At 47.8% G+C, this 20,375-nt stretch overlaps 1 protein-coding gene across 2 annotated transcripts in view; it reads right to left on the bottom strand.

The window, feature by feature from the left end:
- Window positions 1–18,117, bottom strand: part of LOC144169807 (ATP-dependent RNA helicase DDX42-like) — a 51,287-nt gene extending 33,170 nt beyond the window's left edge. The window contains exons 1-3 of one of the 2 annotated variants that reach the window (XM_077699164.1): window positions 18,097–18,117; window positions 8,030–8,280; window positions 1,481–1,637 (exon numbers count right to left, since the gene is read on the bottom strand). In XM_077699164.1, coding sequence (XP_077555290.1) covers window positions 1,481–1,637; window positions 8,030–8,280; window positions 18,097–18,099 — 411 coding nt within the window. In that variant the 5' untranslated portion in view covers window positions 18,100–18,117. Of the gene's footprint in view, window positions 1–1,480; window positions 1,638–8,029; window positions 8,281–8,453; window positions 8,643–18,096 lie in introns of those variants that run through there. The other variant, XM_077699165.1, reaches the window with a different exon arrangement.
- Window positions 18,118–20,375: the final 2,258 nt, after the last annotated feature.

The following is a 20,375-nucleotide window of genomic DNA, read 5'->3' as shown; positions in this document are numbered from 1 at the left end:
ATATTTAATTTTCATACTCTCAAAACCAGTGGGTCAGTTGCAAAAAAAAAAAACACTACACAAACAGCCGCCACATTAGAGTCAAAACTGGCGTCTCGTCTCTCCTAAATTTAATTGTTGTATTATTCTACGAAAATGGAACAGGGTGACAACAGCGCTACTACAGCACGGTGAGCAATTGTGAAAGCTTTTAAATGCCATCGAAATTGTAGCGTAGCACGGCGGATTGTGAATGGCGCTCGAAGCACCCCATTTGAGTCAAATGGCATTTGGTTCAAATGACATTCGGACCCTAGTGTAGCCGGGATACAGTAAAAGCTCGTTAATTCAACACCCGTTAATTCGGAAATTCGGATAATTCGGACGGCTCTATTGGTCCCGGCCAAAGCGCATGTTATTTTATGGGACCAAACCTTTGTTATTTCGTCAGAATTCGGCCCCACACCGCTTAATTCGCACAAATGCTGACGGCTGCCGCTGCACAAAAGTGTGGTAAATTAGCAGCACTGGAACCACTGGGGTGAAACAGAAACCTGAGAGGCATCGCCATCGTCATCAACCACGATTTTGACGAAGAGTCATGCGAGGAGGTGCAGCCGCGACCTCATCGCACCTCACGAGAAGTCTCGGAGGTACTTTTGATATTGGAGGACGTTTGCCTGAGCAGTTCCGACAGTTTGTGTGCTGTTGGCCACTTAGAAGAGTTAAGAAAGATTGTAATGTCAGCCGAAATCTGCGCGCAAAAGCAGACGACTATTACAAAATACTTCAGCAAACAAAGGTATGCTTCTCCAACGTGATTTTAATGCCGTTTTTCCTATTCATTTATTAATTCGGCATTCGGATAATTCGGACATTTTTCCCGGTCCCGTGAGATCCGAATTAATGAGCTTTTACTGTATTAGAAATAAATGACCGGGCCCGGGCCGGGCCTGGGCTTGAGTCTGCGAGCCTGGTCTGGGCCCAGGCTGGCTTTACTTATAGACGCACTAAGTGTTACGGGCTAAGTGTTACGGGCCCGGGTCAGGCTTGGGCTTAATAAAGCGGGCTCGGGCCGGGCCCGGGTTTTAAAATTAGGCCTGTGCAGTACTCTACCGAAAATAAATGGAAGTGACATTTCTGGTGAGCTTTTCAGCAGGACGTTTTCATCAGCTTTTTTTTCACTGCCAGTTAAGGGGTCAACCTATGGTCTGGTTTGTGTGGGACTTTCTTCAGATGCACACTGAACCTCACACAATAACACTGGCTGCTGCCTGGACGCTGTACAGATGGTTGCCACAAAGCCGTAAATGCACATATTAGCACTATGGCCACGGGCTATTAGAGTCTAGTTCTGCATGCCTGTGACTCAGGTCGGATTTGTGAATAGAGCCAGAACCACTGATTAGCGTAAAATTACGCAGGCTTAGACTTGTCCCACGTTCTCAAGCCATACATGCACGTGACAGGGCCAGCAATTGAACCAATAGGATGGGCCGACCTCAATGTCAGCCATGTAGGCGTCGAGTGGGTCCTCGTCACTCTCCGAGTTGTCCGCCCCCTGCTGCTGCTGCTGCTCGTCCCACGTGGGGCTCCCGGGGGCCGGGATGTAGGCCAGCTGCCCCCCACGGCCGTCGTCCTCATCCTGTTCAAAGTACCTGCACAGATTACCAGGGTTGATGCTTGGGCAAGCTGGTTAATGATGCACCGGAGGGGAACAGTGATGATGATCATCATTGTAAGGTTTAAAGGCCAACTGCACTCAAAATTTCGACCTCTTGAAAACTCTATTTCCATATATGGTACTTAAAAAGAAAGCAACATGCAAAATACAACAGCTGAAATACGCGCGTGGACGGCGCAAGTGGCCAGCAAAAGTCGACGATTTTGAATCCGAAACCGAGGAGAGCGCGGCCATTGCAGTGACGTTGCAGCCATCCAGCGAGTGGCCGGACGATCACCAGCTCGGGAGAAAGTCTGCGCGCAAGCTCTGCGCGCGCACGGGGCAGCAGATGGGTGAAGCGTGCGTGGCAGAGCTCGACCGGTTCTCCAGCTACGTGGCTGGCCAGAGGAAGAAGCCCCCGTCGGCTGAAACGTCACAGGCGTGTCATGGCTGTTTACGGGATCTGCCGGCAGGTGCCCCGTGGTCTGCGGCGGAGCTTTTTAAACTCTTCTGACTGATTAACGAGGCGTTTCACGGGGCTATTACTCGTGTCCAATCTGATTTGGAGGTACTTACTATGCATTAAAAATAAATTTGGTCAAGGTGAAATTTGAGTGCAGTTGGCCTTTAACGCGCCGACGGAACGTAGCCGATGAGGCATGCCATAGTGGAGGGCTCCGGATTAATTCTGACCACCTGGGGATCTTTAACGTGCGCCGAAATCTCGTGCACACAGGTGTTTTTGCTTTCGGCCTCCATCAGAAAAGTGGTCGCCACGGCCGGGAATCGAACCCGCATCCTCATGCTCAGCAGCCCAACGCCTTAGCCCCTGAGCCACCACGGCGGGTGGGGGAACAGTGTAAAAATGATGAGACAAGAGACCAAGATGACAGCACTGTCTCCTTTGTCTGTTGTTACATGTCATTTTTGTGCTGCTCCTCTCTACTGCGAAAAAAAAATTAAATTCTCAAAACGGAAACTCGAGTCACAGTTGTACTCAGGCCCCTTGCATTCACAAGTGAAGACATTATCACAACACGGTAGCACTGGTTCTGCATTTAATCTATCAAAACAGATTTTCAACTGACTACAATGATTAATCCAAATCTAACGGCATAAAAGAAAGCATAGCTGCTGCTCAGGCCACCATAATAGACAATAAGTTAATAAGTAGCCACCATAATAAACAATAGGATTAATAAATGCCTCCATGGCAACGCCTAATATACCACTGCAGCGCGCAATAGGCACTCAAGATAGCATTAATTAAAGTGTCTAAAGATATATTAGACGTGCCCCAATCCCAGAGGCTAAAGGTACAGCAAAGAAAAGAACAGTAACTACATAATTAACGTTGACTCTCGCTAATAAAAGTAAGCAGAAGTAGCTTGGTCAGTTGGGTACCTGATTTCGTTTGAAAATTGCAAGCAAAAAAGAAAATTGGGGGAGCGTGCCTGACTTTGGGACACTCCATGACCTGATTCCATTGAGAATATCAATGTTTTTTGCTCAAAACCTTCAGTAGTCCTTTTAGCACAGGGAATTCGGGAATTTTATGTCAGACAAAGTAGGAGAATTTCAGACAGGAATAGGTCTATCGGCAACCAGCACTTCGGGAATGGTGGCGGATCTGTCCTGGACCTTCAAAATAAGCTCAGAATTCTCAGTCAGAGTTGAGCCCAAGCTCTCGGCTGTGGAAATTCTTTCTGCTAAGAGTGTGAAATAACCACATGAATGTGACAAGTCACGTTCAAGTGTAGCGTGGTGTAAATAATTTGGGCAGCGACTCTTCTGTAGACTGCAAAGCTGTTAATACCCCTGGCAAGTGTTTCGTTTGTAGTTTTCTGCCCTTAGCCAAGTTTTTTTAAAGGGTAACAACAGGCTCTGGTGGAAGAGGCACAATCGGTAACCGCTGCTTGAAGACACAACTGCGCCTCGAAGAAAGACCTTGACTGCACGTATTTATTCGTTGACAGAGCACAACGATCTTTTCAGCTCTTCCCAACACGGATGAACCCTATGGATAGTACAGGGAAGTGCAACAATTCTGTAAGAATTACTGAATTAGTCTGTTCTGCAGAAGCAGATGACCAGCGAAGTTGCAGGATTAACATCATTGAGTAACTATGTCCTATATACCAATTATCAATATTAGACAGCACGCAAGATTAAAAAAAAAAAAAGATTTTTTGCAACGAATTCCCTTATTGCTAGGTTTCCAAATGCCCTTGAATGTTGCCCTGCATAGCAATGATGGCTGTCGCAACTAGAATACTTGAAAAGTGCCGAGATGCTCATTCCTATAAGCTCCGTCTCTTGTTCCTTCTTCATCCTACACGTGCTGCATCTTGCTGGCTGGCGGTGCACCTGTGATTGGTGCATAATTCTGCTTGTGTTCATGGCGTCACCTTAAAATGGTTTGTCTTATTTGCATGTGGGTTTCCCCTCGGAGGCGCCCTTGACCTTAAGTGGCGTATGCCCGGCTGTGTCGGTTCGTTTTCTTCATTTTTGTTTTTTATTGCGTTAGCAATGAATAGGGCACAAGGTTTGCTGTTGGTCTGAAGCACAGAGTTTCATACAATAATAACTAGAGGGGAAACTGGCGCTAGTGTCAACGCGAACATGGCAGCGGCGCGTACGCTTCAATGGAAATGATGGGTAGTTCGGAAACTGGATTGCGTAGGATCAAAACGGGCCTCTGGCTGCGCAAATTGTGTTTTTTGACAAAAAAAACTGTTATTGCCTGGTTCTCCGTTTACAAATTACATGGCTACAAAAAGGTTAGTGACGAAAAATCAGTTTTGTACGAAATTAAACGGCGCGTTTAAATAAAAAGCAGACACGGAGTGGAGGAGGTTTGTGGAGCAGGTTTGCCATTTGCCGCCAACTACAGCAGGACGCGGACTTCTTCAAAAACTATTTGTAAAAGTTTCGGCGCTGGTGGTTTGTAATACGAAGAGAAAAGTTTTGTGCTCATAAAAAACAGAACCCAATTACCTTTGGAGAAGTTATTATTGCCTGAATTAGTGACCGTCATCAAGTTGCGTTCCTATCAGCCGCTGGTACTGCTGCTCTACACCGTAGGAGCTGGCGTTTGCATGGAAGGTGTGGCTGTTCCAAGCGATTCGCAATCGTCGTCAGCTTCGACAATACACTGCTCTGCCGAATGAGCAGCGCCGCAACACCTAATTCGCAGACAACTTCGCTGCACAGGGCGCCGTCATTTGTGTTTTCGTGCTCGCTGTGCTGGCAATGAATTGATAACCCACCCAATTCACAACTCTGGTTATAAAACATTCCACTCAGGGCGGCGTCAGAGCGCGCGCGGCATGGAGTTCAAGGAGAAACGTATTTTTGATAGCTTCTTCCAACACCCCGCGTAGGCAAATGCATTCACGTAAATCCAAAACGAAAACAAAACTGCCTGCAATCCATAGTAACTTCCACAAGCCATCGAGCGCCAATCTGAATCCAGAAATACCCATCACGCCCAATGAGGTGTACGATTGCAGCGCCAGATTCCTCTCTAGTTGTTATTGTATGAAACTCTATAGTTTGGAGGACACAACAAAACAGCTCGCGTGGACAGAGGTGATGTCAGTGAGGTTGGCTGTAGGGTTGCTGCGCACGGGCCTCTGGTGGTTTGGTCGATGTGGCGGCAGCTCGTTTGCATTTCTCGGTGTGTTTGGCACAGCTTGAGAATTTTTCTCGCAAACAGCGTGCAACAAACACCCAGTTGCGGGCTTCTGAAGCAAGAACAACCCTTGCAGAACATCGACTCGAAAAAAAAAAAAAAAAAAAAGCCATAAAAAAAAAAGGCCTTGTCAGGTGCTAAAAGGCCCATACAGGCCTGTATAGTCAAAATAGGCACTAAAAACCCATATTGTCAGGATAGGCAATTATAGGCACAATACAATATTGAGTGAAATGCTCCCTTTTCTTTAGCGCATGCTTATATGTTAAATAGGCTTGATACGGACTCAAGGGGAAAATAGGCATTTTGCTTAAAGGAGTAGTGACACGAAATTTCATAGCTGAGATAACTATGTAAATTGCTTCCTTTTTATCAGGAGATATATCCGAGCAAGTTTCAACTGTAACCGTTCAGTATAACATATTTTGAATCCATTTTAATCTTTGCCCGCACAAGAAAGCCCACAGTGGGTCAGCACGACATCATCTGCTCCTTGCCCCAAACTGCCGACGTTGGCGCTCCCGTGACGTAGCCGACGCGCTCGCTGCCGTTGGTGCGCGATGTGACGCCGTGTGCATCACGTCATGGTTTTGAGAACGACGTCAAGCTGCCCGGGCGCATGGGGATGGTGAAATACGAAATGGGAAATTGCGTTGCGCCCACGGTTGTTTCGCATACTACTCAGGGTTCCCCTACGGGAAGATGGTGTAATTTTGTTAGATGCGATGGGGCTATGTCCCTCCCTTGTCGTTGTTGCGCCGTCCACACCCCCACTGTGCTGCTCGGCTTGCTGAACGTCCGGTGGTGTCTTACCCTTTAATGGCTCCTGGAGCGACAGTGTTACCGGTGTCTTCCTGGGCCGGCCCGAGATGAGCCGAGCATGCGCAGTGGGGGTGTGGACGGCGCCACAACAAGGGAGGGACACAGCCCCGACCATGAGATGCTGGAGCGACAGTGTTGCCGGTGTCTTCCTGGGCCGGCATGAGATGAGCACGCTTCCCCTTAAAGGGCTCCTGGAGCGGCAGTGTTGCCGGTGTCTTCCTGGGCCGGCGGATGGATGGACGACGGACGATGGAGCCGAGAGCAAGAGATGCTTTGCATCTAAAACTCGGTCGGTGTAGGCACACATGCGCGCTCACTCATGCGTCCATACCGGCAGCGTTGCGACAAGAATAGTGACGTCATGGGCGCCCTCCTGTCATGGCAGCCGCTCTGCTTTCCTTTTGGCAAAACCGAAACTGACCCAAATCAACGACGCTGTAAATGATTGTTTACGCTGCAATCGACTGTCTAATGAGCCATTCTATGATTAGTGGGCTGGTAGACACCCATAGCAGCGAAAAAAACGTAACACGAAAATTTCGTGTCAGTACTCCTTTGAACTTTCATCCTCTACTTATTACATACAACGATATCACCCAACACTACGTGCTCACAACACACACCTTCCCACCACCAGATGAAAAGTTAACAAAAGAACAAGAACTCCCCCTCCAACAACTCCAATGAACACATGTTGACACCCCACATGGCAACACGCCATTCACCCCCCAATGTAAAATAACTCCCTATGCCGACACTGCGACAATCCAGCAACATACTACCATGTGGTTTTGGCATGCCATTTCAACCCAGATCTTGCCCCAATTTGTACCCTACATACAAGCAGTGGGAGAATGAACTTGCCAGCTCGGGAACTATGTAAGCAGCTTTGGCTCGCTGAAAGGGCAAAGGCCGAAGGCCACACCAACAGAGCCCTGGACTGAGGACCCCACCCACTTATCAGCTCGATCTCATTGTTAAATTTAAGTTTTCTCCTCCTCCTTCACCTTCTCTGGAATGCTCGGAATACACCAGCGGATGTGTCCGATGGACCAGTAGGGGCTATGTCTGAAGCATCTTTAGACTGCCGGGTATGTCCGACATACAGTCAAAAGCTTTATGAAATTAAACACGGAAGCACTTGCCGCTCCGTACAAATAGAGTACTCTGGTGCAATGCTAGCACATTTTCAGAGTTTGTAGATTTAGAGGACCCACCTCCTAAGGCGTTTGACTGAAAGATCGCCTCCTGCAATACTTACGTCCCGGCGTCTGGAAATATTCTTGCAAAAGGATAAAGCTTTTTTCGTCATTCAATATAACAGCTAAAAATGAATTTGAAGATTTTCGCTGAGTTTCGCTGCTTGATAAAACATGCCTGACTTGCTCGTGACTTCCCTGCAATTATTTCCAGATATCGTGACGTAACTATACTGCAGCAGAGAACCACGCGATCAAGCGCCAAACATGCAAACTACGGGATTGTGCCAGCCTGTCGTTAGACTGCTCTGCATTTACTGAGTGCCACGAGCCCCTATGTTTGCTGTCACAGATTTTCTTTTGTGTGTGTGTGTGTGTGTGTGTGTGTGTGTGTACTTTTAACCACTGAGATCCTGGTACGTTTTACGTGCTTTTGAACACAACTACCGAATTCCAGTACTGAGTTCGTGCGACATACCTTTAGCCTCTGGGATCGGGTTACGTTAGACAGAGCTTGATAGAGCTAGCGTGCTTGAACGAACGGAACGCTTGAATTCTGCATCGATCAAAATTTTTAATTACGTGGCATTGCTACTCCGGCCTTCGTCCGCCCTCTAGAGGAGCACGCGAACAGTTGCCGGCCTTTAATCGAATGAGCAAAGGCATCCTTACTCTTCCTCGGTCTTGGGCCGCTTGCGGAGGTTGCCGTAGTTGATGTCAAGAGCGTTCTGGGTTATCGTGCTCAGGCCAGTGTAGCCGTGCCTGTTAACCACCGGCAAAGCTGGCACAGGTGTAGTCTCTGGTTGAAAAGCACTGCGACCAAGCTGAGGGTCGGGTTTCTTCGCAGAAACCGCGAAGCTGCCGAAGCCAAAGCCCCTCGGTCGCCCTTCTCCTCCCTTATGAAACATGTCGATTCGATAGTCCTGCAAACAGCAGAAAAACGCAGAAGACGAACTCACTAATTATCACTTCATCCGCGTAAGCTGTCGAATGCTGGCTCGAGTGAGTAGTAAAGTAGGAGGGAATACTAAAAGCGACGAGTCCGCAGTGAAAGTAAAGCAAAAACAAAGCTTAAGGAGTGTACAACTTTACTTACGTGAAGCCGGGTTCCTTACCACGATTAATAAAAGACAACCACTCACGACTTTAAGACATTCATTTGCGCTACGTTCATCAAGAACAGAGGTTAAAATGTCGAACTAATCATTACAAACAAGAAGGCTGAAGAGACTGCCGCAAACGCCATTAGCGTCAGCGGCTAGCGTTGGATACAGTTGGCTTGGATTTGACGCGCAAGCTGTTTTGAAACATCTCGTTTCGGTTCGTTTCCGGCGTTTCCGGCGTACCTACAAGTTTACGTTAACTTAAAATGGCAGCCATTCAAATAATTTTTTAATCTGGGGTCACCTACAGTGGGATTCTCTGGATATTTTCTACTTAGATGCTGCTTGTTCAAGCTGTTTTGTCACTCTCATGAGCCACTTGTGGAAGAGCGGAAAATTTGCCTGCTGATGCATACTCTACTTCAGTGGTTCTCAAATTTATGTCCACGGGCCCGCAAGGACATTTTAAGGTTCTGGGTAGCCTTTTCCAAAACTACCCCCCTCCCCCCCTCCTCACAATTCATTTTTCCTTTTTTCTAAACCTTGCTGCCAACGCAGAAATGTGGCTTGACTGCATGCCATGTACGTTTAGTTTTTCTCCGCGTAGCACAAAGTTTAACGCCCGATTTTCCCCCAACAAACCAGATATGCAAGACAGCCAGACCCACTAAACCCAGATGAGTGTTTGGGCGACTTTGAGTTGAAGAGGCAGGTCGTTTGACCATATGACGTGCATCAGCATAAACGTCAGTTTCAAAAGGCGGGCACATACATCAGATATGTGTGGACGACTTTCTATAGCTAGATGTGGAAATTGTTTGACATTGTGACACGGATAAATACAGCTCATCGTGGGGTCCTCCATCACTTTTGCGAGTTCAAAAGAGGTCCCCGCACTCTCATGGTTGAGATCCACTACTCTAATTCTGCGGGCAGCACGAACACTTGAACTGCGAAGATGGCAACAAAATTCAACTTAACCTGTTTTTTAGCGAAAAATGTTAAATTACATTTCTATTGACATTTCCGGTAGTGTCACTTATGGCAAAATTTAAGCAAAAGTGAACTCTAGAGCGACGCCCACTCTACCAACATGGTTCTGTTCACGCTCTTTCCGCGCCTCGAGCCGGAGCTCCTACACGTTAAATATCGGTACGTGTATGAATCGACATGTATATGTCAATGCGCCCGTAACCGTCACGTCTTTACTATTAAGTAAACTTTACACTGAAAGCTCACTTATGCGGCATCTTCACCAAACAATAGCAAGTACAACATTGATATTAGGGGTGAGCGATTGATCGATTAACCTTCCGATTAATCGATTGATGGTTTAGTCGCGATTAATTTTTTAAATCGGTTAATCGGTTGAAGCGATGTGAGCAACATGTACCAAGAGTGTCATGGTGAAATTGGCGCAAGTATATGCTGCGGGTCATACTCGTGTTCACATAGCATACGTCACAACAGGAAACTATGTAGGCATCCTCAGGGATCAGCGCTAAAAACCCCAAGCTGATAGCCAACACAGACATGGAAACTGGGTATTTTTTATACAAATACGAGTACCTCTAGGTAGTACAGCCATCGGCGAACAGACACTTAGACCGTTTTGGCACTTTATAGACAATAGACCACGTTTGCTCGGCGCCGCTGCAATTCAGGCGGGGACATCGGCGCGCGCCAATGTTCCTCATTCCAGAAATAGGGTAAATGATGAACGCGGTGATAAGCGTCCCAGCCGCATCAGCCTCATGATTATGATCAGATTACACCTCTGTGAAAAGGCCAAGACGCATACTGTTGTCCGAAAATGTTGTTTGTCAGCGGAGCACCGCGATACTCGCTAAGAATTTCTGAAGTATTTGACCGCGTCGGATCGTGACATATAGAAATACCAGCCAAACGTGAAGTATGTTTTTACAGATTTTTGGTACAAATAAAGTTCACTGCTACCTTTTTTCTCCATAAACCAATGCAGCTGCTTAATCGATCAATTAACCGAATAAATCTTGTCGATTAATCAGGTTAAAATTTGATTCGACGCCCAGCCTTACTGCGAGTATCCAGCCTTAATTATGCGAAAATGTAATTGAACTGGGGCACATGCGCGCCTTTGAGTTTGGAAATTGTCACTTCGCGATCTCCCTCTTTTTTTCTCGCTTTTTGATCGGCGTCCGACGCGCGAAGCTTTTACTCGCGGTGCCCAAAATTCCACATACTCAACTGGTGCGGGACTAGCTTGTTATATTGACTGGCTCGCGCTCCATGCTAGGAAAGCCGGATCATTTTTGCATATTGTGCACTCAGTGGGTTATCCAAGGAAAAAAAAAAACTAATTTTTTTCTTTTGAATTCGTGAAAAAAAAAATTAGGAAGCTTGCACTCAGGCACAAGACTTGAATGGCGAGGCTGTCGTAGGTGAGCGTTGGCGGACACATAGTTAAGTTTCAGTATCATTGTTTATTTGCATAGTTGTGGTGGTGGTGGTAGTGATTTATTAAGAAAGAAGGGAAGAGAAAAGAACTGGGGATATTGTTGAACTCAGTCGGGGAGTTCACCCTCATACAACCCAGTCCAGGGAAGGGAAGGGGGGGGGGGGGGGTTGAAAGGATAGGAAGAGAGAAAGAGGAAGGAAGGAAGAGAGTGGGGCACAGTCTATGCAGCGTTCGTTTCGTCCAAGGCGTGACGGCTACAAACGCTGCAGTAGTCCTGCCACAACTAGGAAGTTGAGGAGGTGCTGGAAGACCTCCCGTCGTAAAGCGTCCGATCCCGTGGGGAAAAGCAAGTCTTCCAGCTTGTGGCTTGGTACACCGAGTCGCTGGAATGCGGTCCGGAGTTCCTCCCTCGCGGTGTCGTGCTGGCGGCAAAAGCACAGTAAGTGCTCGAGCGTCTCGGGCTCTGGGCAGTCGGCGCAGGTGGGGGACGCCCGGCGGCCCTGGTGGTGCAGGCGGGCTCCCACGTTGCAGCAATTAGGCCGAAGGCGAAGCAGGAGCGAACGGGCGCCTCTACTAATGCGGCCGGGCAGGAGCCGTGGGGCCTGACCACTGACCACTCGAGCATCTGGATGTTGACCCTCCACCACTCGGGCCAGGATAGTCCTTGCAGCGTCGAATGACACCACATCCCGAGAGGCTGGTACCCCTGCCTGGCGAGCAGCACCCTTGGCCAGGGCGTCTGCAACCTCGTTGCCCGTGATGCCCACGTGCGATAGTTGCGGGGCTAGTAATCGTCGTCATATGCATCGAAGAGGTCGTCGTCTTCTTCGCGGCGAGTGGTGGATGCCAAGTCATCCTCAGCATTGTAGGCTTCCACCAGCTCTTCTTCATCGACTCGGGGCAGCGGTGGTGGAATCGCAAGTCGTCTCGGGGAGGAGTGGCACACTCGTAGCCATGTTTCCAACGGTCCATAAAGGCTTCTAGAAAATATGCGGCGGCCGCGGTGACCTCTCCCAAGCAGGGTGTCTTTTAAGCTGTAGCATTAGCGCTGGAGTTTTTTCTCTTCTTTTTTCTTTTTGTACATACGCGGTAGCGCTTGACAACAGCGCTGTATGCTTTCTTTTTTGTTCTTTTTTTTTATTGCTGGAGCCATTCAGCCAGCCGGGGACTCGTTGGTCACCGCGAGGCACGCACTCACGAGCACTCGGCATTTTCTTAGTATTTTTTTCCTGCAACGGCAAAATTACGGCTTGTGCAACAGCTTCGCTGTTAAAAAATTTAGGGTTAGTTCCTTTTTCGCTCGAGTAGGTTCGGGGCGCAGAAGGAAATAACAGGTGTATCCATGAACACGCAATCATGTTCACACCCGCGCCTCCTGCGTTGATGGAGCCTTCACGTGGGTGGGGAGCGGGGGATGCGGCGTTGCCCTGTTGGGGAACGAATTGACGATTCGCTGCTCAACAAGGGCGGGCCATATATCTGTGCTATCTGAACGAGGTCTCTCGTGACTCTTCGAGGAACCCTCGTTGCTTCCTCGTGGGGAGGAATAGGACCTTGCTTCCTCTCCGGTATCCAGATAATACATGATGTGATTACCGGAGTCGGTCATTCCGTGAGGAGCGCATGACGACAGCCACTGGCGCGCGCATGGTGGGGGTCCGCGGCTTCTCCCAAATTTTTCGAAGTTCAGCGGACGAGCGACTCACTCATTCTCCCAAAATTTTCAAGTTCAGGGGAAGAGCCGCCACTTACTCAGCCTGTCGTCTGATACGACGACTGAAGTATTTTCCTATCGCAGGTTACGCATTACCATACGCGGCTTGGATGCCTATTCTCCGTGAGTCGCGTACATGCCGGCACCCTACCGGTACACCAAAGAAATTAATGCTGCCCAATTAGAATTTGGACGAGCAGGTCAATCGTTCCACGTCGGGCTATTTCTAAGCGCTGTCAAGTTTAGATATATGACTAGCACAATCGCACCGTTCAGTGATGGCTGCGAAATCCTTCAATAAAAAAAATATTCAAAATTATTCGCTACTTTAGAAATCCTGTTTCTATAGTGGGTTGACGGGAAGAGTCGGGTAATATCATTTTTTAGGGCCGAAGCTCCTCTTGCTCGGGCCCTGTCCCGTCCCTCGTTGCTGCTGTATACGACACGGCACATTGATGATGATTGTGGCAGGATCCCCCTAGGGATTGGCCAACCAAAGATTGGCAGAAGAGGACAAAACGTTTAACGCGTTCATTGCTACCCAACAAGGAGAAGAGGAAGAAGAAGAGGTTGTCGTTCGTCGCCTGCGAGCTCAAGACACGTACCGGGGGTACACGACACAAGACGCTCTGCAGAACACGACGGCCAAGGTGGCTAAACTGTCACACACCGAATTCGCCAACTTACCCATGGAGATTCTCATCGTCCAAAACAACCCCTACATAACAACCACAAACATCGACGCCTTCTCCAACTTTCAAGTACAACCTCTCATCCAAGATCCTCTCGCCACGTACTTCACCGACCACAAAATTATTATCTTCAAAGGAAAGCGCTTCCCACAGCTTAATAATCAGTAATGTAATCCTTGTACATAATTTCATCGATATATAAATGATTACATCTTGTGTGTATATAAGTGTACATAATTGCATCGATATGTAAGTAATAAACACCATGTATATAAGTGTACATAAAAACACCCCTACAACAACGTGTCCAGTCTTCAAAAGATGTTCGGGCGAATGTTTCACGCTTTTACCGATAAGCATTAGAGCTTCGCCCCTCTCATCATCATTTACTTCGTGGAGATGGCGGAATTTTTCTCGCTTTCTCTGGTTATTCGATAACCCACCACCGCACAGCGCTGACCAAGCGACGTTTACGCCTTGAACAGCACCACAGCATTGGCTAAAACAGTTGAAAGTTCCGCAAAAACTAAGCGCACGGTGCGAAACACTCCTGAACTATACGCAGCGGAGCACACCGCGCCGAGCGATGTTAGCAGCCCAGCGCGCACAAGTAACGCTGGTCCGCCGAAGCGGAAGGCGCGCGGGCCGCCGAGAAAACTGGTTTGCGAGTATTTTTTACCTAATCAGAACGCGCGCCAGTAAAGTGCGGGGCGCCTCGCGACACTTTGTAACGAGTGACTGAGCGATGCGGGTATTTAGCGCTTCCCCGGAAATAAACAATAGGCAAGATTAGAATTTATCGTTGCCATCGAGCAATACAAGAAAACCTGGTCTCTGCCTACTGTCCACCCTGTTGCGCCATTTGCCCCGGTTGGACACCGCCCGAAGAGAAATGCGCCATGCAGGAAGCGCTTAGTCCTAAGGACCAGCTCGTAAGGCCGGCCTGTCTGGTCGCAGCAAGGGAGGCATTGATTTTCATTATTCGGAAGAATCGTTACCGCTCTTCCTTGCGGCACGAAGGGCACGTATGTTCTCCCCAAGTGCCCTAGTCGAGTAGCAACGCCGGTGTTCCCGTTGTCTGCAATCCAGATAGTCCTTCCCCTTAAGCGAGACCCTCCCATAATAAAGGAGACGTGGATAAACAATGAAGCCCCTAATTCTACGTGATCGTTCTCATTATGTCTTTAGCTGTGTCCCCGAGTAATTTGGGCACGTTCGTCACCCGTGGAGACCACTTCCCGTTGAGAGTGCTGGCGTCTCGTTTATGTCCTGGCCGGAAAGGAGAGAATCCATCGTTGATCGGGCACAGTCAATCGGCCACGCCCCTGCGACGTTTCTCCTTTTCCTAGGGCGTGCTCTGCATACTGGTAAAGCTATGGAAAGTCGGGATGCTGCGCTTTATAAGTCCATCCTCCCTTGTCTGGCGCGTGCTGGGTATGTGCTGGAAGAAAAATCAACACACCGAATATCTACTGCGACGTCACCGTCCCCTCGGATGTTAAGTATATAGTTGCGCCAAACATTTGAATAAAGAAACAAGAGAGAGAGAGAGAGAGAGAGAGAGAGAGAGAGAGAGAGAGAGAGAGAGAGAGAGAGAGAGAGAGAGAGAGAGAGAGAGAGAGAGAGAGAGAGAGAGAGAGAGAGAGAGAAGGCTCTTTATTGAAAGAAACAGAGAGTTTTGCCGGCGTTTGCAATCGCTTACATACTTCTCTGCTAGGGGTCGGGGATGTAGGGAAAACAGGCCCTAGAAAGAGGTGGGCAGAAAAAAAACAAAGAAAAAACCCTGGCCTGGCTTGACGGACTTGACGGACTATTATGTAGATTGTGTCACAGAATTCACAATTTTGAAATGTGGCCAATGTCTTCCAAATAAGAAAACAAACTTTTTAGAGCCTGACGCTGTTTTGAGGGGCAAGTCCATGGTCCTAGGATGGTCTTCAAAGTTAACGGCCCTTGATCTAGGCATTCAATATCTTAAAAAAAAAAAAACGGGATCTTGGTGCCAAATAGGCCACACATTCTAATAAAATATGTTCAACGGTTTCTACGGAAGAACAGTTATCGCAGTACGGGTTGGTGGTCAGTCCAAGGCGAAAAAGGTAACTGTTAGTGTAGGCCGAGTTCAGTCGTAGGCGATGATATAACGTCTCCAGCCTACGAGGGAGCTGTCTTGGAAGTCTTGACTTCAATTCAGGGTCAATCGCGTGCAAAAATACTTCGTTATTCGGTTCGTTGCACCATAGCTGGTTTCTTTCAGTTACTGCAAAGCGACTGGCCATGTTAGAAGCCTCTGTTTTTGTAAAGTACACTTTGCGGTATTTCCAGTGGTTAAGGCCTATACGAGCCGCTTCATCGGCGTTTTGATTTCCAATAATACCACAGTGGCCAGGTATCCATTGCCATTTTATAGTGTGTCCAGCAGCAAGCGAGGTGGTGAAGGTAGGAGACATCGGAGGCTGCGGTGGTGAGGGGAAGACCTGCTCCTCCTTGACAAAACTTGCAGAGCTGCCTTGGAGTCTTTAAATATTCTCCACTGATGCGGCTGGTGGCGCAGGACGTAAACAATTGACTCTTCAAGGGCACAGAGCTCAGCCGCTGTAGATGATGTTGGTCGCCCCATACGAAATGAAAACATTTCACCCGTAAGTGGCACGTACATTCCAGATGAAGAGTTTGCGTGGATGACGATCCATCCATAAATATGTGAGTTCGAGCCGAATGCATTTTACACATGTATTCTAGCACGATATGTAGTATTTAAGTATGGGGCATTGTCTTCTTGGGGCCAATTCCAGGGATGCGACATTGAATTTGCAAGGGAGTAACGTTCCAAGGAGGGAAATTTCGAGGCATTGAATTAACAGGGGTATACTGCCAATTGCTTGGGCGAATCCAGAGCTCGAGCAGCTTGAGGTTACCCCGAGGTTAAACGGTTACGGGCCCGCATTTCTTCGCCCACTCAGGTCCTGAAATGTCTCGCGGGTTTACGCTGGGTTTACGTATTTACGACCGGGTTTACGTCTTTCCACTTGTCTCACGTACATGTTTTGTTGGGAAACTGTTATGAAGACCCGTACCCAAGTCGGTGGGAGTCAGTCTGTCTTGAAGGTGTGCTGCATGTGTATGGCTACCCGTAACTGTGCTAAGGCTAATTCAGGTGCCGCTGTGCCACAGGATGTCGCTGTGGCAGCTCTCCTCGACAGTGTGGAAGTACTGTGTGTTCCCTACCTTGACCTAAAACCACTGGTACGAAGGGCGCTCCGACAATCTTGGCAGCAAACATGGGACACGCAGACAGACAACTAACTGCAAACTGGAAAACCCCACTTGGGACGATACACAACTGACTCACACAACAGACGCACACCCGAAAGTTGGTTTGATTGACTGATTGTGGGGTTTAACGCGCCGACGCTACACAGGCGATGAGGCGCGCCGTAGTGGAGTGCTCCAGATTAATTTTGAACACCTGGGGATCTTCAACGTGTGCCGGAATATCGTACACACGGGCGTTTTCGCTTTTCGCCTCCATCAGAAGAGCGGCCGCCGCGGCCGGGAATCGAACCCGCGTCCTTGGGCTCAGCAGCACAACGCCATAGCCACTGAGCCACGGCGGAGGGTACACCCGAGAGTTGTTGTGGGTATTCTCGAAAAGAGGTGCGTACCTCCAGAGTAAAACATACTCGCAATGTGGGACTGGCCAACCAAAGAATCCATCACGCGAAAGATTGGCGTTCAAGCATAGTCCTCGTTACACGGAGGGGTGCATGATTTTTTCTATTTTTCTTATTTGCTGGTTTTTCAAAATTTTGTTCGACCAATTATCTCCATTTACGCCATTTATAAGCTTTCATAGGTACTACTCCCACCAAGTCTGCACTTTTGTGGAAATGCAGGGCTTTACATGGCCCTGGCTGTGGGTTAGTACTCGACAAAGAATGCTTCGCGTTAAAAGTTCTCCTCGAGATCCGAATGGGGCCCTTTACGCAGCCTAGAGGATAACGTAACGGCCTTTCGCTGTCGAGTACACGAGTTAAACAGGTACCTTCATAGGTCTCGTCCGGCTCTAACACCGCAGTGTAGTTATTGCGATGAAGGTCAGTCCTCTGACCATTATCTGTTATCCTGTCAACGTTTTGCTTGACTCGGGTTCCAGCTCCTTGAGATGCCGCTTCACAGCCTTCGGTTTGCCATGTCAGTGCCGGCCTAACATTCATTCGGGGCTTCTGGGACGGTGTTCAGCTGCCGCCGGGACGCTTTCTGGCCCCTCCTGAACGCCATTAAAATATAATCAATTGTCACTATTAAATATGCATTGTTTACTCTCACTTTAAATTTCTCATTTTTTTTTCATTTATTTCTACATCCAGAATGCTTTCCAATTGCCCAAAATACAGCGCCCCTTGATTCGGTAAACGTTTTTCTTTTACAACCACTGATGTTTGCCCGATCCTCTGATTGGGTATGTGCTATGCTTGAAGAAACAACACGAACAAGAACGACGAGTAGCAGCATGCGTTTAAAGACTGATTGAATCGTCATAAAACTAGACAAGGATTGAAGAAACGAAGTCACTAATATAAATCATCCTCATTAATGTACACAAATGTCTCAATAGAAGCACCCTCATGCTTTATGTGAAATTTACCACTAAAAAATACTACGCCATCTACAATGATCCCGCAGTTGTTTCCACAAACGAAAAATTGCGGGCGTAATTACTTTTCTTTTGACAGGTTCAAGTGAACACTCTAAGGGCAGTGAACAAACATGATGTAAACCATCTTACCTACCATTGCTCCCCTGTCCCACAACAGGACCGTGTGTCCTCCGTGCTAGAATGAGGTCAACCTCGTGAAATGTACAACGGAATAAAGATAAACACACTGCTTGCGCCATCTGCCCGCGCCCGCGCCTTTAATAAAGGGGCCGTAAACACAACATACTGCTTTGTTTTATTTAAAAGATTCAGTGTTTTATAGCGTCAGCGCTTGTGCAACAGGAAACATCGATTTGTTTATCGCAATAAAACTAAGTATTAAAGCCAAAGCTTTTATTACTCCGCTGCGCGAAAACTTTAATTGTGAGATCAGTAATAGCATGTTAGAAGAAGTGCCTGAAACGTAAAGTTTGTATGTTGACTTCATAACGCCTCCAGATGCAGCGTTCTATAAGGAACCGAAAATGAGCTCGACAGGAGGTCATGCGGAAGCGCTTTATGTCACCATCCGCCTTCCTAGATAGCCCAACCATACTGCTCAAGGACCAGTGTCTGTACTCGCCTTGTTTTTGACCGGATTTGTACCTGGTTTATCTTTGTCACGGTTCTAATTAATCGCCCCGTGACTCATTGAGTATGATTCGATAAACAGGGTGACGGAAGTTGCAGTGTCGCTTGCGCCAGTTGGCCGGTGTCCTGGCAGACATGCCCAGCGCACCTCCAAATCATCTGCACGATACCGGTGTTGCGCAGTGTTGGCCGGCGGCAGTTCTCTATGTTTACGTGTTTTTTTTTGGAATTTTTGCTGTTCACCCCAACACTCTGAATCTTATAGAAGGATATCGCACGACAGTGATTAGTGACTCGCTCAACTCCATTATGGCCTCAATGACATTGTGTTCAACAGAAAAGTTTAGAATCGTCGAACGACGTTCAACTGACTGGCTACAAAGTTAACGTCAGCAGGGACGTAATGTTTACTGTTTACGTAACGTCTACGTCTAATGTTTACGTAATAAACAAATAAGGATGAATTATTATGCTTTTTTCCTAATCAGTTCCCTGCTCATGCTTTCAGTAAACGTTTGTTGCGATTACTCTGGGAATACGAAAAATTGGGACGGTACACTCGGATATGCGGTGGTGCTATAGGTGGTATTCATTGAAAAGCTTAGCTGTCAATTTCTTCTCTTGGCAACACCGGAAACGGCCACGGACATGGCCGATGCGGCACAGACATGCGCGGCTTGCGCTACTGCTACCTGTACGCCGAAAAAAAAAAAAAACACCGGCGTGCGTCGTCTGCTCCGTTTCGACCGGATTCTCAACGGTGGTGTCAACAGAGATGTTATTAATCCCACTCACATTGAACTCGAGGCATTACTTTGCGTTCGCTGGGGTAGAGTTTCGAACGTCCAAAACAAATCGTGTGCTTAGCACGGACAAGTACCGCCATCCCACGGAGCCCGACGTAACCAGAAACGGCGCACTCACATGGTTGCCTGCATGAGTGCCTCGCCAGTGAATACAAGCTATAATCTTCACTACAATTAGGGCAGACATGCGACGTTGAACGCTGAGTACTGAAACGAAACTTTGGGCGACACGTCGACTCTGTCTTGGCTACTTCCATCTTAAATTGGACCATATGGAAAGAACGCGTCCAGATTACACTGTAGTAGCCTGGACGTGCTCTTTACCATGTTGATGGTTAGGTATCACTGTAACATTCCCGAGGCCTTAACGACAGAACTCATTGCGACCACTGAGCTGCCGACCCGTTGTACGGTTGAAGCCAAGGAGGCCTCAAAGGACATATTATTTAAAGGCAGTAACTACACAAGTGCCAAATAGACTCCGGAGCTTTAAACATTGCTTTCAAGCGCCACATTGCAGATAGTGGCCTTACTCCGGCTGTAGACTCGGCCGATTTGAAAGTTCTAATGAAAGAAGTTGTTCTTGTTCACGGTGAGTGTAAGCAAAGATATAACAATAAAATCGCGTGGGTGTAAAAAGCTCCCGCGAAAGCTGAGCATTTGGGCTCCAAGTTGGAAGAAGGACGGAGAAAAAACAGAAAAAGAATGTTTAGCTCGGGCACGTTGTCTTGAAAAAACTAATGATGATAATTTGCTTGTATCGACAAGCCTTCCTCAGATGCGCCTTCACAATCGTAGCCACCGGGGGCGTTTTTACTATAAATCTTCTAGAGTGCTCAAATGCAAGAAATGGGCGACGTTACGGAACACCGCTTTCCGACTTCTTTATAGACTTTCTTATTGTTTGTGGGTTTCGTTCGTGACTGATATGGAACCTCTACGAAATTTTCGGGTTTGTGGAAAGGGAGGGGGAAGA

The sequence above is a fragment of the Haemaphysalis longicornis genome, unplaced genomic scaffold, assembly GCF_048455015.1.
Source record: "Haemaphysalis longicornis isolate Haplotype H1 unplaced genomic scaffold, Haemaphysalis longicornis Haplotype H1 scaffold_2, whole genome shotgun sequence".
NCBI classification, from domain to species: domain Eukaryota; kingdom Metazoa; phylum Arthropoda; class Arachnida; order Ixodida; family Ixodidae; genus Haemaphysalis; species Haemaphysalis longicornis.
The sequence above is the reverse complement of the archived record's forward strand: the minus strand, read 5'-3'. Positions and strand labels throughout refer to the sequence as shown.